The sequence below is a fragment of the Argentina silus genome (assembly GCF_951799395.1).
Source record: "Argentina silus genome assembly, chromosome: 10".
NCBI classification, from domain to species: domain Eukaryota; kingdom Metazoa; phylum Chordata; class Actinopteri; order Argentiniformes; family Argentinidae; genus Argentina; species Argentina silus.
Window position 1 is genome coordinate 4,569,076 of NC_139664.1, and position 21,980 is coordinate 4,591,055.

The window sequence follows — 21,980 nt, forward strand, 5'->3', positions numbered from 1 at the left end:
CTTTATAGGATAAACATTTTTTGGTGTTGGGACTTGCCTCACACTTTGAGAAATCCCTCTTGGGAATCGAGGCACTCCAAGCACAGAAGACATATCTGAGGACAGTGAGATGGCATTTGAGCTGCTGTCTGGGAACATCCATACAAATTAGTGCCTTGAATGGACAAAGAGAAAGGCCAATGCAGAATTTGACTGAGCTGTCAGATGGCCGATTCTCAAAGGCTCCAGGCCTGTGAAAAGACTATCAAGGCTACTCTCATTCAATCCCGGTTGCTTTGTCAACTGGGCCCAGTATTTCAAAACTTTGAATCTAGATCAGAATGATCCAGATTCTCTTTTGCTGTCCAGGGTCAGATCAAACTGATCAAACTGATTTTCACTTATACTCCTCAAAATCTGCCATAGATCTGATTTTGGATCCCACGAAAAGAATCATTCTGATCTAGATTTAACGTTTTTAAATACTGGGCCCTGGGTATCAGCTAACTCTGATCATTACTAGGGACCTCAGCTCCCTGGCAAACTCTGAGTTTGCTTATAGATAACTGTAGATCATCCTTGAGGAAACTGGAGAGGAAATCATCTTAATCATAATTATTTATATTAAATCAAATGACAACATTAATAAAGTGTGTGGATTTTATGTACAGTAATAAAATAAATGTGTCAGGTGAACATGGAAAACATTACATTTTCCTAAATTGACTATCTAATTTCATTGAAATTATGAATGTAACTGTTTCACTGAAACGTATTATTTTAAAACTCATTTCATAGTACATTGCAAGAAAGTAACACATCTGGCTATGATATTGTTAGTAACTGTATCACTAGTCTCGACAGGAGTGTTCCAAGGAGTCATGTGGTTCATGCAAAAACCTGGATTGGATCTAAGCTGTCACCTGAGTAAGCCAACGTGATCATTCTGCATCATATGGCCGTCATCACATGCGATTGATTTGTAGCCTAAACTGAATTTAATTCAAGGCTCTTTGAAGGGAAACTAATAGTTGGTTAGGCTGCGGGGTGTGTCTATTTATTTTGTTGTTGTCGTCTATAATGTTTATAAGCACAATGACAGGAGACGCAGAATAATAGCTACCGGGGTTGAATAAATCTTGCCTGCTGTGTTACAAATGGGCAACGCCGGGGTACTTCCAATGAACACAGTGGTCTGACATTATTTGCACACAATTCTGCAATCTCCCATACAAATCTAAATCTGAACAAAGAACAGACATAGCGCAGGGCGGGGAATGAAAATAGTCCACTCCATATTTTGTGAGACATGACGCAGCTGGTTCGCCGCATCAGAGGTCGAAGAGAAAGGAGAAAACATTGCAACCGAGTAATAACATTTGACCGTAATTACTCGACTGTGGCATAGCCTAAACACCACCTCATCAGTCCAAGTTGCAATCCTGACGACACAAACTCCGTTTATAGGTGTCAGCTACAGTAGCTAGCTGGCGCGGGAGAGGGAAATAGTCGTGTGCGAAGCTCAGAGAAGACAGCGACATTAACCAGCCAGCAGCAGCGGTCTCCATTTTTGCTTCGAATCCGATCTATGCCTCACGTGTCTTGGACTGTCTCTCTCACATGACCCGAGTGTTTGTTCCCGTGATCAGCACTTCCATCTCCATCTGTGTCACTGAATATCACATTTTATAGCAACCCTGATGGATATGCTCGAACAGACTCTGGACAGCACCACAAGGTAACGCACTGCCCGCGCTTCCGCCATGTATGGATGTCTCTCGAGTTCACTGCCTGCGAGCGCTAAGGCCATAACTTACCGGCAACATATTTGCAAATTCAGAAAGACCTGGAGTAAAGCTACAGACATAGATAGTTAACAATTGCAACGTGAAGTGTAGGAAAGTCGTTTTGTTGCTAGGTAAAGTTGGCCTACGTTCATTGCAGAACCTGCTAATCCCTAGTTGGTTAGTTAGCTACTAGCATTGCTACATTGACAGCTGGCTTGCTTGTCCTCTCTTATTTCTGGTAGCCATTAGCTAGCTAGCTAGTCTTACAGTAATGCTAGCCAGATGTTTATTATACATTCATAAACAAGCTAAGAGGTAGGAAAGCTAGCTTCTTTGGTGTCATACTTTTGCATGCAATTATGTTACTGCTACAAGCCAATACTCAGTCACTATTTTTGCATGCAGAAATATGACAATATTTTTATAATATTTCTATCCACTTCACTGTCAGTATTCACATTAACATTGCAAACTCCACTAAATGCATTTTCCCTTGTGTGTACCCTACTGTAGTCACGAAAAGCAAGAGGAGGAGGTAGTCCAAATATCTGAAGGTAAGAGTCAAAATACTATTATTCTATGGAACATGGCTCAGTATCTCTATGTCATGGTATGGATTTATGTCTGACCATCTCTTCTCGTTAAAACCCTGCGTTTACTGACCAAAGAAAGTTGGCACATCAAAACAGACAATGGCATAGGTGTCTGTCAGATGTACAGTAGCTTTATTGGAAAAATAACTTGTAATTCATTCGAGGTCAATGTTCTCAGTCTTGGTGGCCTTCTGGATGCTTTGATCTTCACACTCTCTCAATCACTCAGAACATTTAACTGTTGTCACTCTTTTCTCTCTCTCTCTCTCCTCTCTGTCTTCCCCTCAGGAGACAGCGCAGGGGGAGGGGAGCAGACAGCTGTTACCATCGCCAGTGTCCAGCAGGCCTCTGCATTTGCGGACCACAACATTCAGTACCAGTTTCGTACAGAGGGTGGACAGGTAGGCCTCTTTTGAATCAACGGCATTGTCAGGCGGTTTCTCTGACAATGTTCCTGATTCACAACACAGACATGTTAATTGCCTCAGTCTCATCCTACTGATGTTGCTGCTGTAGAAGCGGGTGTAACTAGCCTGGGTGGACCTCACAACAGTACGTATGTGGGGTCTGAGGCTCCCCTATTGCAGCTGCCGACGGGATTGACTCCTGCGGTTCAAAGTCTTTCTGCGGTTCAAAGTCTTTCTGCGGTACAAAGTCGTCCTGAAGGCGGTGTTAACGTTATCTGATTCCCGTGAACCTGAAGTCCTCTACTTCCATGGCATTAGGGGTGTAACCTGCTCAGGATGCATGTCGGTTTATTTTCACTTGATTATATCCATTTGGTGCATCACTCAAACTACAAGGCCAAACACACCACACAATGGCGGAGCTTGAACAACATCTTTATTCAACACCAACACCTCAGTTGAATTGACTGTACAGTACCACGAGAGCTTGCTTTGAACCCAAACATTACACCGGAAATGCATGTTTGGATGAAGACTTGGGGCGTCCATTTGGTTGATTTTGAAAGCTTTAATAGAGCGTTATTTTGTAATGGGGAATGGATTTTAGGTAAGGCAGATTGTAGATGTAGCTGATTTGGCAGCTCATTCAGGGTAAACACCACTGCTGTGAGTGATCATGTGATTCCAATCCCCTTCCAGGATTGGCATGCAGCCGGTGTCACATGTCAGTCAGGAGGAGAGTCACATGATTAAAGGGTACAAATACTGATTATTTTGAACAACAAGCATGCTTCTCTAGACTTGTTTTCAAATTGAATCAGGCACATTCTGCAGTATAAGCGTACGCCTGGGACATTTAGATCAATTTCACCCTTATAGCAATACCAGTAGAATGGATAGGGTCTGCTTTTATAGGCGATACTGAACCTCAATGAAGATAAGTGCAAGCAAGAAATATCCCACAAAGAGCCGTGACGGTGGTAAAGCCAGAGGAGCCCCATGGTGTGTGTCTCTCTCTCTCTCTCTCTCTCTCTCTCTCTCTTTCTCAATTGAATTGAAGGGTTTCTTTTGACATTGTCGTAACATTTCTGGAACATCCTTTTTTTGACGACAAACATTTCTGCCTGACTCTCTCCTACTTTCCCTCCCCGGCAGGTGACTTACCGCGTTGTCCAGGTTACAGACCAGCAGCTGGAGGGGAGAGACGATGGGGGAGGGGCGGTGAGCGTGGTCTCCACAGCTGCCTTCGCTCCTCAGGTACCAACAGCTAGAACAGAGAACAGCAGCCTAGTCAAAAGAACAACAGCCTGTCAGCCCCAAATAACACAGTTCGCGGAGCATGACATGCTTCAGTAAGCATTCAGTGGGGGAAGCAAGCTTCAGTGATTGTTAAACAAGCTATGATTTATGATATATAAAGGGGATGCATGTATGTAACATACCATGCCCCAGTCAAATGCATAAGAGCTCTGACCTTGATAAGGAAAAGACATTCGGTTGTGCCACTATTGTAACTGTGGCTGTCGGTAGTGCTTGCTATTGTAACTGTTTTTCCACTCCCTCCCATTTGTCCCAGGCTGTGATCCAGAACCCCTTCAGTAATGGTGGGAGCCCCGGAGGTGAGACGGTGGGAGGGGAGACGCGCTTCGCCTACTTCCCCGCCACCGCTGTGAGTGACGGGACTGTGTCTGTGCAGGCCACCACGGACCCCACACTCACACAGGCTGGGGGTGAGTCAGCGCTAACGCCGGCCTTTGACAGTGGTTAACAGTGACGTGAGGAGGCTAATTCAGAACTCATGACAATGTGCATCAAAGTGTAATAGCAGTGTAATAACAACACACAACACACAGAGGAATGATGCTGGATAGATCGAGTCGAGGAATCAGATTTTTCGATGGTGAGGAGTATAGGGTATTGGTTTTAAATCCAACCAGCCATAAAGATAATGACTATTCAGCAAATGGTCATTAGGGTGTCATGACAAAGTGGTGCTGAGAGAAGTTAACGATCCATTCCCTCAGCACGAGGTTTGTCTCAGTGAAAGGCACCAGTGTCACTCGGCAACACTACATGTCCTGAGTTCTCCAACGCTGCTCCGTATCTCTCTTTCTTGCCATGTCTTCCACTTTCCCTCTCTCTTTTACAATCCAGTATTTTCCCCACGCAGGTCAGTTCTATGTGATGATGACCCCTCCTGATGTCCTACAGTCAGGCACACAGAGAACCATAGCCCCCCGCACACACCCCTACCCAGAGTGAGTATCAGCTGCACTGCACCGTGTCTGCCGTCCATGACCAGGGGCTGGAAAGGAGACTCCAATGACGCAACGGTCTGAGCCATCTCAGTAATAACTAGTCGCCTCCGGTTCCTCTGTAATAAACCTATTGGAATGATCTCATGGGTTCAACCACTCACAGTGATCTGTTCAGAAATAGTATAGTTTGACAGGATTCGTGTATCACTTCACATGACCTGTCGAGTCGGAAGACCTTTTGTTCAAACTGGGGAATGAAAAGTTACTGATGAAGAAAGAAAAATAGTTTTCTCTACCCCAAAAATTGAAGAAAAGCTGGACAGACATTGCAGTAGAGATTCAGTAATATCAATGGGTTTAGTAAGATCCTGACCTGGCTCAGACGGCTCAGACCTGCGTGTGTGTGTGTGTGTGTGTGTGTGTGTGTGTGTGTGTGTGTGTGTGTGTGTGTGTGTGTGTGTGTGTGTGTGTGTGTGTGTGTGCCTGTGTGTGTGTGTGTGCGAGTTGGTTGGATGATGTCATCGCAGGGTGAGTGCTGTGTTGCTGCATGTCTCAGTTCCCTCGTCTTCCTCCCTCCTTCTCACTTCTCCTCCCTCCCTCCTTCCATCCCTCCCTCCCTCCTTCCTCCCTCCTTCTCACTTCTCCTTATTTGTTCATCTCTCAGTTACAGATGGTCAACATGTTTATCATGTGACAAAGCTGTCTTCCTCAAACCCTTCTGAGTACCACTGAATGAAAACAAGATGAAATTAAATAAATAACACAAGGACAGTTTCTTAGTGCTAAGAAAGAAAAAAAAGGTTCACATCCCCTATATCGATCAATAACATCTATATCTATGTAACATTTATATCTAATCAATATGCTAAGAGCTAAGGGATGTGAATACTTTGCAAAAAAAAAAAACTGCCTAAAACGTGATTTAAAGAGGACCATGCAGGTGTTAATAACATAGTGGGTGTTTTATGAGTAAGGCTAGGCTTAGGTCTCAAGGTTTTGCACATTGGGGTGTACAGTGGGGGAAATAAGTATTCAACACATGAACAATTTTTTAATTAAACATATTTCCATTGCAGCTCTTCACATGAAATTTAAACCAGGCATTGGCATTAACTCAATGAAACTACACAGCTAAAGAAATTGTAACACTCCAATCCATAAAAAAAGTTACACGCAATAAAGGGGAATGACACAGGAAAGAAGTATTGAACACACTAACTGAAATTTATGAGGGAGATTGCGAATGGAGACCGTGGCGGTGGAGTGCATTGCCTATTGTTTTCTTTGTGACAACTGTACCTGCTTTTTTTAAATATGTTTTTAGGGCATTTCTGCTTTATTGGGATAGAGACAGTAGAGATTGACAGGAAGGATGGGTGAGAGAGAGGAGGGATGACATGCAGGATATGTCGAGGGTCGGAATCGCACCAGGAACCTTGCGATTACGTGGTATGCGCGTTAGTGTGCTACGCCACTAAGCGCCCTTGGGCTACTCTTCTGACTAACTTTCTGACTGCCCGGTCAGAAGTCTTGCGAGGAGCTCCTGTGTGTGGCCGGTTGACGGTTAAGTGATGTTCCTTCCACTTGTGGATAATGGCCCCAATGGTGCTTATAGGAACATTTAGGGGTGAAGCGCCCTTACTATGCTGCTCAACAATGTTGTTGCGAGAGCTCTTTGCCTCTACCCATCATGAGATGTTTCTTGCGGGAAAGCTTGGTGACGAATGATTTGTTTACTTGCATTCAGAGGTGGGAAACCGTTTTTCAAAGAGTGGAAGTATCTACCCACCAACATGCACTAACCCAGCTGATTCTAATTAGCATAGGTAGGAGAACTCATTTGTGACAAGCTGGTTTAGTGCTTTTTCTTACTGTGTTCGGTACCTTTTTCCCTGTGTCATTCCACTTTATTGCACATAGCTTTTTTTATGGATTGGAGTGTTACAATTTCTTTAGCTGTGTAATTTTATTGAGTTAATACCAATGTCTGGCCTAATTTCACGTGGAGAGCTGCAATGAAAATATGTTTAATTAAAAAACTGTTGCTGTGCTGAATACTTATTTCCCCCACTGTATATTGTTCTGCCATCCAAAACGAACACATGATTTGCTCCCAAATTGAATTAGTGTTGGACTTGGTGGATGTCTCTACCACTTCCCTGCTCATATGTGCTTAACCCTTACTCTCAAGCCTGAATAACAGCCTCCTTCACACCAGCACATTCACATTACAGCTTAAAACTGTATTTTCAGATAATCAAGGGGTTAAACGGGTGTAGCCATTTGTTTGAGGCAGATACACCCATTTTGATCATCCTGCCTCATATCAAGTGCAGCTAGCTACTCACCATGTCATACTGTTAATTTAGAAATACCCTGACTCAGAGTCTTGAAGTTTACCTTATGCTTTCATGTGAATTACCATAGCTTTTCTCACTAAGGGGTTGGGCTTTGCTGTCCATGACTGATGTTGACTCTTCTGAAGTGCTTCAGGCTGCATTGTGTTTGTGTGGGATGTTCTAGTGGTGAATGTCGTCCAGTTTGTGTGTTGTATGTGTCTCTAGTTCTAGTATTGGGCTGCAGTGAGTCCCCAGTTCTCCTTTGGCTTCTCAATAGAGCCTTTTACACTGTTAATTGACTCTATATTCAACTTAGCCAATACAAATTCATAGTCCTACTATGGCAAATGTAAACCTGGGCTGGGAACCACTGCAGTATGCTGTCTAGGGACAATCAGTTTCCCTCCTTATGATAATGAGTTTGGTTTGCCTAGCTACACCCCTTTCCATTTGCTTACCTGTATATGAATTGTTTCTTTGATTTATTGATTTCTTCTGACATGCAGTACATCAACCGTGTAAACTAATTCATCATGACTGACAAAATTGATCTGTGCAAAGCAAATGAATGAAAACTCCCCCACTTACCTGCCGTTCGCAGAGATGAAAACGAGATGCTGCAACATGACGGTTTAGACTGGTGAGGACAACTTCCACATCCCCCTCTTGCAACCAATAAATGAATCAAATTAGATCATACAACCAAGAAGAAAGAAGAATCACACTACCATATCCCCCTCTCCCCTTCCCACCGTCCCCTGGTGATTCCTCTTGCTCTTGATGTGAGATACATGTAGCATTGAGTTTTTTTGTTTTTGTTTTTTTTCACACGGCACTGCTTTGATGTTGATCCTGATACTTTTAATAGTTGCGGTGCTTTGTAGGTTGTATAACTAGGTAAAAGCTGTCCATAACGAAACAGATGTGTTTCGACTCTGTAATGTGTAGTCAGTTACTACCATGCATTTAGTAATGCCCCTTAGGCTCCTAGGCTTATTGAATTTAGTCTGGTTTTAAATGGGTTGGGTATGGAAAAAGGTAAGTACCATATGTGAAGAACAAGCATTCTGGTTAACCTACCAATTGCACATTTCGTTAGCCAGCTAGATTGAAACATTGTTGAAGTATGTGCTACATATGTATATCTAATTGTGTATTACTTACCCGTGGCCTCGTGTGTGGTGTCTAGGGTGCTTTGATGTGCTGTCTCCCTGTCACGTCGCCGGGACTTAATTAAAGAATACCGTGGGGAACCATAGAGAGAGAGGAGACACTGTTGTGTCATTAGCCATACCCAGACCCCAAACCGACAGCATCTGTTTTTTCAGCATCGCAATTTGCAATATAATAAAGCCCTCGTCTCCCTCAAGGGTATACTGGAAAGGGCACAGACACCTTAAAAGGAATCTGCCTGTCCAGACGGGGCTTCAATATTCCAGTCACTGAGTCTCGTCCCGAGCCCTGGGCTGGTGTTATTACTGAATATGCTGCCCCATACGGCTTTAGATCAGCGTGTCTGCCATAGGCAATGCAGGATAGACCCCCCCCCCCCCCTACTGAGGGACACTCTTGTGCTAGTGTGGGGTGTGATTAGAGATGGGTCAGGTTCTACAAGACAGTGGTTCCAGTTGAATTTGGATTGGATTAGCTGTGTTTAGAGTTGGGCTTTGTTAAATTTGCATCTGTTTGTATGGTGCTGAGAGAGACGGCAGGTGTTTGGAAATGGCTCAAGTGTTGTTGTTTTTTTGTGTCTGTAGGAAAATGGACGGACCACGGACACCCAGAGATGAGAGGAGGAGAGCGCAACACAATGAAGGTGAGTGAAAGCCTACATTACCCACAATTCTGTCTGATTATCTCTCTCCTCTATCAAAACCAATGTATAATAACTAAGCTTTTAGACCACCAAATAATATGTATAAAGAAAACTTTAAAGTAAATATAAAGGAAACTGGGCCTCTGTCCCTGCAAAACTGTCAAGTCCCACAGTTTGGCATTGATAATAGCAAGTATGTTAGCTAACACTAGGGGCTGCTGTTGATCTGTCAAACATCTCAAAATGTAGTCTGAGGTATATTTAGGGCAGGAGAAGAATGTCCATCAGAAGACTGGAGCCTTTTCTCAATTGTCAGGAACACGACTCCTCTTCTCCACTCGCATCCGTTTTCCTCCGATGCTTTCTGAGGACAAAGCGAGTGGAGGACTGAAGAGAGGACATGAGGAGTTGTGTTCCTGACTATTGAGAAAAGGCCTATGACCCTTCCACAATATACCTTGCTCATTACTTTCTTTGAGCACGGTCCATTTTGTGTTTTCAACAGTTGAGAGGCGGCGGAGAGACAAGATCAACAACTGGATTGTCACCCTCTCCAAAATCATCCCCGACTGCAGTATGGAAAGCACCAAGACTGGAGCGGTAGGGCACTACTTTACTATACGGCTGTGTTACTAACTTTGTAAACTTGTTGAGACCAGGCTTTCCTCATTCGGAAAGCTTGGGGGTAATCTTTGCAGAAAGTAGCTACAAAGAGGTGGAAACCTGTTTGAAATGAGTGCTGCCTCGCGAGACATTATACCATTTAAATACCTTGTTTGGGTGGAGCTCCGAAAAAACAGAATTCAGTTTTTCCTTCAGGTTTTCTTCCAGAGAACAATGTGTTTTGGAGGAATTGCTACCGGAGACAACTCACTTTGTGTTGTGTACGGTATGTATTTGTGTTTTTATTAACCCTTCCCTTGTCATCTGCCCTAGAGCAAAGGGGGCATCCTGTCCAAGGCGTGTGACTACATCCGAGACCTGAGGCAAAACAACCAGAGGCTACAGGAGAGCCTCAAAGACCTGGCGAGGATACAGGTGGACAATGAGCTGTGCAGACAGCAGGTAAACTGACCTGTGGTTACATAGAACAGTTATCACAATCGAGGCAGTCTATGACCTCAAACATGGCTTGAATGGCATACATTGTTCATCTTATGGAGGGCTGTTATGTTGTATTTGTGGGTTTGATTCCTGCTGGGACCATATATACTGAAATGTATTCACTGCAATGTAAGTCGCTTTGGATAAAAGCATCAGCTAAATGGCATATATATATATATGTGTGTGTGTGTGTGTGTGTGTGTATGTATGTATTCTCACCTACATAAATGAACTAATGGTTACACCAGTATGACATGGCGTCACAGCCCTGTAAAGAAGAGTTTGTCCACAGACAACAGGAGCCATAGATATCTAGGTGTCATTGGGTAAGGCAGGGTCTGGCAGCGGCGTACATTTTGGTGATTATAGGCATACAAATATAGTTTTGGAAAATCCCCATCAGATCAGAATCAGAATTCTTTTATTTGGCCAAGTATATTTGCACATACAGGAAATTGACTTGGTGAGGTTGGTGCATGGACATAAAAAACAAATAGCAAGTTCTGTAGCCCATTAGGCCTAGGCTACTTATTATCATTTAAAAAAAAAAATATTTTAGGGCATTTCTGCTTTATTGGGATAGAGATAGTAGAGATTGACAGGAAGGATGGGTGAGAGAGAGGAGGGATGACATGCAGGACATGTCGATGGCGGGAATCAAAATAGGGACCTTGAGATGATATGGTATGCGCCTTAGTGTGCTACGCCACTGAGCACCCCTCCCTTATTTTATTATAATTCCTAGCATGGAATAGCCGACGCAGCCTTCACTGAAGCAATTCATCCGTTTGGACCGTGTGTAGCGATAGTAAAATAATCCCAAGGTAGGTTACCTTGGGGGGGAAATTATTTAATCAAAAACAATATTTACTATGTTAATTTCAAGTAGTTCCTATGCTTGAGGCACATTGGAATAATTTAAAACTTGCTCGATCTGAATCTTGTGCGCAACTCTCTTTGCTCTCTCGAAGTGAAATATAAGCCCTTGATATGGCACTAACTTGGCGCAGGATAGCAGGTTTTTTGAGATATATATATATATTTTTTTTAAATGGTTTGATGCCACCTGTTTCTCTCCATTGTGTGTAAACAACGTAATTGTAAACAAACACTGTATAGCTTCAAAACGGTTGAAACTATTATTTTGATCTCATGGACGGTCAGTCTTTAGCATCCGTAGCTCAGTCTATGAATTTGAGAGTGTTTGCATTTTTCCAGCCTCGTCCCGCAGCTGCTTACCAAAAAAAGTGACAGGGAGACGGCTTTGTTGATGTTAGAATACCAGATTGTCCCTTTCATGTAGACAATATAAAGGTACGCAGTCATTTTCTATGGAGAGTGTTGGAACATCCCGTTCCCTAGTGAGTCACATGCCTTCAAGGCATGTTTCTATATACCTTCATTCTGAAGCCGAACTCTCGGCAGTCCCGGAGCAGTGGGGAGGCAGTGAGTTTGTGGTAGCCCTGGGGAAAACCTGGGATGATAACATCCAGAGTTTTAGTACACAGCTGCTTGTTGACAGGACTGCCAACTTTGAAAAGTAATGTATGACATATACTTGTACTCCCAGAGACACACACGACATGAGGAGTATCTGTCTAGCACAGAATCATCAAAAAGAAAAGTAGGCCTCATAAATTTGAGTTGATGATGAAAAAATATGATGATGATGATGATTCTCTGCTGTGTTATGTTGTGTCACAGGTCGAGGAGCTGAAGAATGAGAATGCCCTGCTCAGAGCGCAGCTTCAGCAACACGGCATTGAGACAGTTGGGGAGACACCACCGCAGTGAACGATCGAAAGAGAGAGAGAGAGAGAGAGCGATGGAAGGGGAGAGGAGGAAAACACACACACACACACGTCTAAGACGACAGGGACAGAATGAACTACTGAAGAATCAACTTTTTCCACAGTTGTCTTCCCTGGTTGCATCCTTAGGCTGCGTTCAAGACCCCAAGCAACCTCATGTTGGGTGGACGGCACTTGACTGCTCCACTCCTAATGACAAAGCAACCGTATAAACATGTGCTCCGGGAACAAACCAAGACCCCCCAGAGCGCTTACTGTCCCAGTGAGAGTCCCCCGCAGTACTCCTCTCTTTTCTATTTATTTAGTCTGACCTGTGGACAAGGACGTTGACCATTTATTGTTGTTTTGTTTCACAATTGGTATTATCATCGGTGTTATTTTCAGCATATTCTTGATTTGAATAGTATGTTCCTGCTTTTACTCATGTCTATATATGTGGTTGAGTTGCATATTCATATTTTGTTTTGTTAGCTGTTGTTGTTTTTAATTTATTAGTTTGCTTATTGTCAAAAACATTGCCCAGATGAAACCTCATTACAAAAACAAGCTAATGAATCCTAGAGGAATAGATTGATCTATGAATGGTACCAGTAACAAGAACAGCAAATGATACAAAGCATTGCAATGCAGTACAATGTGAAATAAGGTTATATCTCAATGTCCTTTTTAAGTGATAAGGTTATCTCTCAATTGATGCTCATTGCCACGCTTTAAGGAATAGCTGTGCTTTTCCAAGTACCACAATATATATTCCTACCTTGACCTGTTTTGATATGACATCCATACAGACGTTGTTACATGTTGAAGAGGTGTACATGGAAAAGCAATGGTAATCAATAACTAATTTACTGTGCTCTGGCCTTTTTTTGCAGTCTTGACCATTAAATGTACATAATCTGCAAGAGTGATTTGACATGGTATGGTGGGTGTGATTACAGGGCATTTTATTGACCAGCAATGTGACCTCAGGTCAAGGAAACGAGAATCCAGAGATGGATTGAGCTCATGTCATTAAGGTCACATTGAAATATTCAGGGTTGTAATGTATCAAATGAAAGATGATGTCACTGTTTTCTGACCCAGTGTAAGGACTGACTAAGAAAAAGTGCAGTGTGAATTCGAGCTTTTACAAAAAAAAAATAGAAGAGTCAATTTATAGGGGGACAGTTTTTGGTTCAGGTGTGATATGTCAGTGTCTTAATATAAGAATAGTGTAGTTGAATATGTGTAAGAATAACCACAAGTTTCATTTTAGCATTTTTGCTTTATTTTTGGTAACAAACACATCAAATGAAATTCAATGCACATGGGGGGGGGGGGGGGAAGACCCTGGAGAGACTCAACGAAAGGAAACAAGAACAGAGAAACCTCCCTACCTTGCACTTCATAGCTGTGCATTTCCTTTCAACCCAGAGTGGGTGCCAAGAAAGACTTGGAGATGACTCAGACACTCTCTCTGCTCACTTGCTATGACAATAACCAAGTTGTGTGTTGGACATTCATACATGAAGATGATAACAACGACAACAATGTTGAAGATTAATATTGTTATGTAGCATCATGTATTTTTGTTCTTCTGCATTGTTGCTAAAGTAAAATGAGGGTAAATCCTATAGGAGTTGTGTCAATTAGCATTCAAGTCCCTTAGCTGACTATTTTATTTTTTACAGTGCAGCTCAGGACTCGACATAGCAGAACCGTTAGTCAAACCCCAGCTAAAATCATCTAGACAGAATTATTCCACATTTGCAAGCTCTCTTCTTCCCTTGTGACCTTGTGCTTTTAAAGTGCAGGGGTTCATTTTCAGTGCTATTTTCAAACCTGATATGCATAGTGGAGGCTGTGGACCCTCAGCAGCAGAACCTAGCCAAAGTTGACAGATAACTGTTCTTTTGCTGTAGAATTTGACAAATGTAGAGTTTGAAAGAGAATTGGGTATAATTGTGTGGTCAAAAATGAATAGTATACCGAATGAAAACCCGTGTTAATCACAGATGAAAATATGTTGGCTGTGTAATTGATTTGGATCGTTTATGTTTTCTTTTTTGAAATGGCAAAGACATAACCTAACAAGCCTCTTCTCCGTGTAGCAACCTCACTATACTCTCAGGTTAGATCCTAAAATGTCTTTTCTAAGTAAAATGGCAGTAAAATAAATAATTTACTTGCTAATAACCTTGACAGAGTGTGTTATGCCTCATTGCCTTCACCCACATCTAGAATGTCTTCCATTATAATAATTAAATGAAATAAATTCGTAGTTGTTAACATAAATAGTTGATAAACGTACTGATATACCGGTTGAAATGAATTCAATGAATTATGCACAGACGTAGAGTAAGACATGTATGCCATCGAGGTCACCTTCAATTAATAAGAGCAGCACAAGGAGTTATGAAACTAAAGTACCACTTTGTAGAAGTTAACCATGTATCCTTTTCAAGTAAGTTTTCTAGTTAGCCCTCATTGCTAACCTTCAAACCCCTACAGTTCTTTACGTTTTCGCTGCTGGAAAGTCAGTCACCACTCACAGGTGGACAGATGCCCAAGACAAATCACTGTGAACTGCAATTTCTCCCCCTTTCGCCCTCTTGGTCTCACCTTCACACCTCTCCTCTCTCCCTCCCTCCCTTCACGGTCTCTTGGCCCGTCTGACAGCCGCCAGTCAAACACACACACACACACACACACACACACACAGCCAGGCAGGCGTCTGTATGTCCCCTGCTTTGTTTGAAGTGGCTGATCTCTGATCCCATGTTCCCCTGATTTGGACATACCCTTCCCCTCCCACCGTTAAGGATGAGTAACAGATGAGTAAACAGGGTTTGAATTATGAAATCACTTATTTGAAATAATATGCCTTTAAAAACATTCATGTATTAATATATTAATTTTCAATATAAAAAAAATAATGACCAAATAAATATAATTGTAACGTTGGTGCAGTCTGATATGTCTACGGCATCATAAAGCATCAAGCATCATTTGAGCCCTAATATAGTACAGGTATATATTCATCTTGGACCCAGAATCTCATCTCTCGATTGAGAGTCTTCTGACAGAGTGAGACTACCGGTGTATAAATATAGATTTGTGACTTACTTCTCTGCTTATTATGAATACTAATTTGAGTTTCAATATACAGTACAGGCCCTAATCCGATTCTATTAGATATTACACCATCTATCACACATATTTCCCTGTATCTCCCCTTTCGAGGCATTTTCTATCTCTGTTCTTTATTGCTCTCATCATTTTTGGCCAATCTAAGTGACAGTTGTGATGGATGGTTGTGGATTACATTAACTCGGGTTAAGAGGTAATTTCAAACCTTGAATTGTAATTTTTGTAACTTTTTTTCATGTGTATTGTTTGTAACCACTCAGACCATGGCTTCATATGTCAGACCATGGCTTTTCTCCCGATACCTGTATCTGAGGTTCACCATGAGTTGTTTCCTAATAACATCGTCTTACAATGGTTTGAAAACACCACACATTACAACTCAATTAATCAAAAACAATAATATGAAATCGAGGTTCTTATAATTAAAATCATGACCATTACCCCATTGAACATTGCTGGCTAGTAGATTGTGAACGCATGACTACACCATAGGTCCCAGTCTTCAGTAAGCTCTTGTACTAGGCCCATGAATGCCACTGAAGAGGTATAGAAATGTGTCCTGAATGCTTGTCTCTCCTTTGTGCTTGGGGATGTTCTGTAAACTCGCAGAAATACTATCACGGCAGGAGGTATTGTCTCCTACCTCTGCCTCTCTCAAGTGTTCTCTGGCTGAAGCATGTAGTGTGTCAAATGTGCATAGCAGACAAGCTTTATGCGTTCATGCATACCTTTATTCATCTAGTCTACAGTAGCTTTTACTGACAATAGATGAGCTGAAGTTCGCACTTTACTGAGTCTCTAAAGCAAAAGGGGAGAAGAAGGTGATGCACTCAAGGCAGCTTTTGTGTTTTCGTTATTTTTCAGCTCATTATTTTTTATTCTATTTGAGCTTTTTTCATGTTCTTACCTTGCATTAGCCTCCATAGCCGTCTGCAGCACGGTCCTCACTTGATCCTGGTTTTGACAGTTTGAACTTTTATTATCCTCATTTGTTTTTATATCTGTGTATAAAATGTGCGATATTGATTTGATATTGATTTGATATTGATTTGATATTGATATTGATTTGACTTGTAAAGTACAACGACTTCCAAAACCACGACGGTTAATTTCCAAGTCTAACATCTAGCTTGTTGAAAATACTATTACTCCAATTAATTTCTGGAATTTCCCAAAACTGACAGTCACAGAAGGGTGTCTTTCTAAGCAATGGGAAATTCCTCACCCTTACTAGGACAGGACACAACACCAGTCAGAGCTCTACAGTGTCCCCTGAGGTAGAGTACATGACCATCATAGCAGACAGGTAACTACAGTATTTAGACAAAGCCGCAATCACACACTATTGTAGTCAGCTGCAGGGCAAGGCCTTTGAACACTATTATCATGTTTACCTTTTTTTTTGCACAACATAGTTGATGTTGTGTCGTGGCCCAGGGTGGGGTTACTGTAGTAAATATTATTCTTAGCTTAATTTTGGGGACATTTCGTAAGAGCTTTTGTGAGGAAGTGAGAGAGAGGAGGGGAGGAGGGGGAGAGACTAGGGCAGTTAGGATGACAGAAGGGGGACAGACAGGGGGGCCAATGCCCCCGGCCCAGGAGAGAGAGGTGGAGTGGCGCCTGTCGGGTGGCGGTGTCCGCCCCACTGGAGCCTGGCTCTGTTTGACCAAAAGATTCCCTCTGATATCGCTGGCGACTCGAACACACACACACACACACACACACACACACACACACACACACACACACACACACACACACACACACACACACACACACACACACACACACACACACACACACACTGTCCCCCTGCCAACACTTTGGAAACCCTGTGCTCTCTATCAATACAAACCACAACTCTCTTGATCTCTCATTACCCCCCCCCCCCCCCCCCCCACACACACACACACACACGCACACACACACACACACGCACCCCTCTCCTCTTCCTGTCTCTCTCTCTCTTTCCATTATTCAAATGCGTGGATTCCAACAAGGAGTCATTCGTGGTTCTATTCGTTGACATTGAGATTCAGGTCACCCAAAGTCAACAGCGATGGCAGAAAGGCTATCAGTGAACGAGACAGGCTGACGCAGGGGTCCCACAACATGTTATTTCACCTGATAAGTACAGCATATGAAATTGTTCATGGATGTTGATATTTCCAAAAATGCTTTAGGCATAAGTCTAATAATCCCATTTGCAGTCACAGAGAGTTTGTAGGCTATCAACCACTTATAAAAAGTCACCAGACTCATTAAGGATGCACTTAATGATGAAGTCACACTGTTGACACAATTTAAGCATGTGTATGTGTAATACTGTATATTGACAACTGACAATTACATAAATAAATAATTGTCTAAATAATTAATATAAATAAAATCTATGTATTCACATTTCACATGCCCCCCAAAATATTCTAACAATTCTAGTGGATGAACTGTTTAACTACTACACCTATTGATATAATGCACCTCTGACACAATGGACCACCACATTAACCTTGCCACATAATATTATTGTATGCCATAAAAACACTTAAAATACCTGAATTACGGCTTATTGCACAGGTCCTTTGATTGAGGCTTAGGCTACTGTTCCTTCTCTCTGAAAGAAATTACATTCTGTTAAACGGCAGGCTCCTGTACAATACAAGAAAAAATTAAAGCATTCAAAATGAAGAGCAAATTATTCCATTTGAGAGGTTATAATTACATCCTTTAGCCAGTGCAATGTTGTAAAGTGTCTCACTCTCTCCTCATAAAGAGGGATTTCCCAGGTCAAAGTAAGTGCTACAATGCAGTGAACCATGCCATGCAGTGACTTGCCTTAATCAATGGACCCTGCTGTGGGAATTTCCAGAATTCTTTCAGATTTCCATTGAGGGAATACAATTTAGTAGTAGTAATAGTAGTTGTATTAGTGCTTCACAGTCATGGACTGAAATGCCACACCAATTTACATACATATATACAACATGTACAATGTTCTATAAAACAATAATATAGGCGAGTACAAACTTAATTAACAAAGTTAATTTAATACTTTTTTTCCCCAGAAATTCAAGTCAGTGACAGACTATTTGGTATATATGCTGATAGAAAAACAACCAGTAGAATTTAATCGTGTAGCTTATTGGCCAACATCTTTTCCACTCTTGGAAAACATCATATTTAGGGTACATGCCATTAACTTAGGCTACATGACATAAACTCCGAAATTGTGAAATTGTCTAAAAAAAAAAAAAAAAAAATTAAATGGTGAGGCGATCCATGTTATGCTATTAATAAAATACGATAGAACAAAAATCCCCATCTGAAGTTAGGTAATCGTAGATGGGAATGGGCCGGGCATTGGTAAAGAGGATGAGGCAATGCTGACTGAAGTTCATATAAATACCGGCTGCACCAGAGTTCCAATCACAAGACAGAGAAAACTCAAACATACTAAAGTCATCAGCAGACTTTAGACTTCCACCTGCACTGAGAATATCAGCATCCTTCTCGAGGAACTGAATATTTATAGTCATCTTCAAACGGCTACTTTTTCCTGATTTCATAAGGATCTGCGAGCGTCACACCAAAACCCCAAGAATGAAGGCCTTCGGTGTTGCAGTGGCATTGGCAGTCGTATTCGCCTGTATTTCCGTTCTTCAAAGCTCAGCTGTCCCCTTCTCTGAGGTAAGTCTGTATCCTATAACAACATCAACCCACTTCATTGGCTTATTCGTTTCAAGTGTTATCCCACTAAGTGCGCATGGAACTTGTTCATTTAATGTGCGCAATTCATTTGCAGGCGCGAATGGAGGAGGCGGGGGGTAACTACAGTCCAGTAGTGGCGCATCAGGAGACCGTCGGCGGCTCGTCAAAGGGTCTGCCGGTATGTTCAATCGAGTGTATGAATTAAGTTAATTACCTTCAGCTAATTAAAATCTAAGTGGCTGCGCTTTCCCCTTGGAATATAGCCTAGTCCTAGACCTACCTCGTTTGTGCGCCGATGGAGAGGGTGCAGCCAGTTCGCAGCACAGCTGTGCATGAATGAAAACACTCACCACGTGCTTCCTCCGTTTCTTACAGGAGCATTTCAGAGCAAAGCGTCAAAGCCACTTGTCCCTGTGCCGTTGGTGCTGTAACTGCTGTCGTAACAAGGGCTGTGGATTCTGCTGCAGATTCTAAAGGACCAAGCGCCAAACTGCGCCGTTAATTGTCAGTACTTCTTTCCCGCCGATCTCCTGAAGTTATTTCTCCTCTACATGGTTGACTCTTTTTGAACTCTCTCAACGCTCTAACCATTATAAATGCGCACACCATGTATCTTGTAAATACACCTTTTGTATAATTGTATAGAGCTACCAAACAGTGGCATACAAAAATAACCTGTGGGTAATAGAAACTTGTGGGATTTTTTCTATTTATTTTTTTATGTGTTTGTGGTATTTTCATTCTGAAACGCTATTTTTTTTTTATAAATGTGAAAACCAAATCTGATGCTGATGAAGATTTTAAAAATAAAAAAACCCGATTCTTTAAATAGCTGTGTTTTTTTTTCTTCATATCTTTAAAGAAATGGCCAGTTTAAGATGGCCAGACGGTGAGTCATGCTGTGATGCCACCTTGTGGCTTTGGGGCTTGACCTTTCTCAAATTAGCCATGTGTATAGTGTAGTATATTAATGGTAGTAGATGACCTTGAGATCTGGGAATGGGATTTACATGGAATTGTATACTATTCATGTCAACAATACACATCTGATCACAATATGGATCCCTGCCGCTTTGAGAATGCAAGTTGGAAACGTTGGAAACGTTTTAGATCATTGCATCTGTTTTGACCCTGTGAGGCAGGTAGGTGTTTGACAATTACACATATGCTGTGCAATACCGTTGGTTGCCTGTGGGGAGTGCTAGACACCACAGTGTGAGGTAATATCTGAAGGCCTGCGACTGGAGCAACGCCATGAAGACCTCTCGTCTAAGCAAGCCCAGTGTGATTCAACATGACTTAGGTGGGACTAAGCATTGGCATGCTCTCTCTCTCTCTCTCTCTCTCTCTCTCTCTCTCTCTTCTCTCTCTCTCTCACTCTCTCTCTCTCTCTCAGCCCCCCCAACAAACACATACACACACACACACACACACACACACACACACACACACACACACACACACACACACACACACACACACACACACACTCTCTCTCGATCATCTCTCTCTCTTTTTTTTCATTGATCAAAGGCCCACTCAAAGGCCATGGAATAAGTTAATCAAATAATCTAGATATAGCCTATAGTAGGCCCATGCAACTCCAGAGGACGTTCAAAGAACCCACTCTGACTATTGACAGACAGACTATATTGAGATTCTATCATTTAAAAAACTATTCTGATGACCTACATCACTGTTCCTCACACTGACTATAATATAGCACACCATATGATTTGCATTTAGATCACCTCCACCCCCCCGAATTGCATACTGTACATCAGGCACTGAGTCGATACGGTGGAGATTCCTAAAGAGAATGGATGGCGATTGTAATGAAGGCGAACCACCAACACAAACACGCCGCCCGGCCGCTCTTCTCCCTAGCTCCGTGCAGCACCTGGAGTCGTTAGTTTTAATTAGCGGAGGGGAGTGATAGGGGCTTCTCTCCCCTCCCACCTCTCCTCTCTGGCGGCACGCCACAGAATACTGATGCCCCTCTCCGCCAGGTTTACACTCGGGCTTCAAATGACATGTTTTCCCCCCAACGCCTACACAATCTTACCTCGACTCAGCAGCCATGCACGCATGGATAAGTGAATGAATAAATAAGTGAGTAATATTGATAAGTTAATTTGAATAGATTAATTAATGAGTTGTTAACTTGATGTGTGATTATGTTGCCCTCTACATTACTGGGAACATGTTGGAAATGGACATGTGTTTTTTTTAAGCAGTAATGCGCACTGCAGTATTGGAGATAGAGCCTGTGCATTGCCTGCTAAAACCAGACAACATATCTGGTGTGATATTTCACTGAAGCTGGGGCTGAAAATCCCTCCAAATATCACGGTTCCCATGACCGCATCTTCTTCATTCTTATTCAAAGCTTGTATTTGAAGTACTCTGTCACTGATAGAATCACTGGGCTCCACACCCCCTCTCCACCAAAGTACAGTCCACGATTCAGACGACCTATCACCTCTCTTCTTCTCTTCCACCAGCAAATACTCAGCTCCAGCAACTGGAATGGCTTAGATCCTAGATATAGAACACGTATATCTTCTATGGGCTTGGTGGCAACGTCGTCATCTACAATACACGTCTTCATTTTGCTTGTCACTCTGTAAATGCTTTTAGTTTTTTTCCTATATTTGTGTTTATTTTGTTACTCCTTGTTGTTGTTGTTGTTGTTGTAAAGTGTGCTCTGAAAATCACATAAAACCCAAAAATCAACCACTTTAAAAATAAACTTGATTTGATTTCATCAAAAAACCTATGCACTGAAAACCAAAAGAGGGATTTTTGGTTCTAAAAAACACAGCCGCTGTTTTGAAAAACTGGAGGCAACTAGCGGTCCCATTGATATGTAAAGTCTTATCTCAGCCCAGGCAAGTGGAACTTTTTTGCTTTCCCAAGACTACTTGAGTCCTAAGGAAACTATGGAAATGTATACAGTGCAAATGCATGGCTGTTGTACGGCATAGTGTGCTCCCTCTCCCTGTCTGCATTGTGATAGGGCTACCGAGGGGAAGAAATGCATTTCAGG

The 21,980-nt window shown here is 42.2% G+C and overlaps 2 protein-coding genes across 5 annotated transcripts; both read left to right on the forward strand.

The window, feature by feature from the left end:
* The first annotated feature begins 1,126 nt into the window (after positions 1-1,126).
* On the forward strand, positions 1,127-14,275 carry usf2l (upstream transcription factor 2, c-fos interacting-like). Of its 4 annotated transcripts, none has more exons than XM_083679106.1 (11): positions 1,127-1,717; positions 2,280-2,320; positions 2,651-2,760; positions 3,922-4,023; positions 4,343-4,496; positions 4,937-5,024; positions 7,965-8,003; positions 9,121-9,179; positions 9,685-9,779; positions 10,116-10,244; positions 11,988-14,275. In XM_083679106.1, exons 1-11 carry the CDS (start codon positions 1,680-1,682, stop codon positions 12,075-12,077), a joined length of 945 nt encoding a protein of 314 aa, XP_083535232.1. In that variant the 5' UTR covers positions 1,127-1,679; the 3' UTR covers positions 12,078-14,275. The 4 variants fall into 4 exon arrangements, with proteins under 4 accessions (XP_083535232.1, XP_083535234.1, XP_083535231.1 ...); XM_083679105.1 differs by having other exon boundaries at positions 1,128-1,717; positions 2,648-2,760; XM_083679108.1 differs by lacking the exon at positions 7,965-8,003.
* A 4,548-nt stretch (positions 14,276-18,823) lies between these two features.
* On the forward strand, positions 18,824-19,419 carry hamp (hepcidin antimicrobial peptide; the record flags this gene model as incomplete). Its single annotated transcript, XM_083679797.1, has 3 exons — positions 18,824-18,910; positions 19,026-19,109; positions 19,307-19,419. The coding sequence occupies 3 exons, from the start codon at positions 18,824-18,826 to the stop codon at positions 19,403-19,405; spliced, it is 270 nt and encodes an 89-aa protein (XP_083535923.1). The 3' UTR covers positions 19,406-19,419.
* Between the last annotated feature and the right edge of the window lie 2,561 nt (positions 19,420-21,980).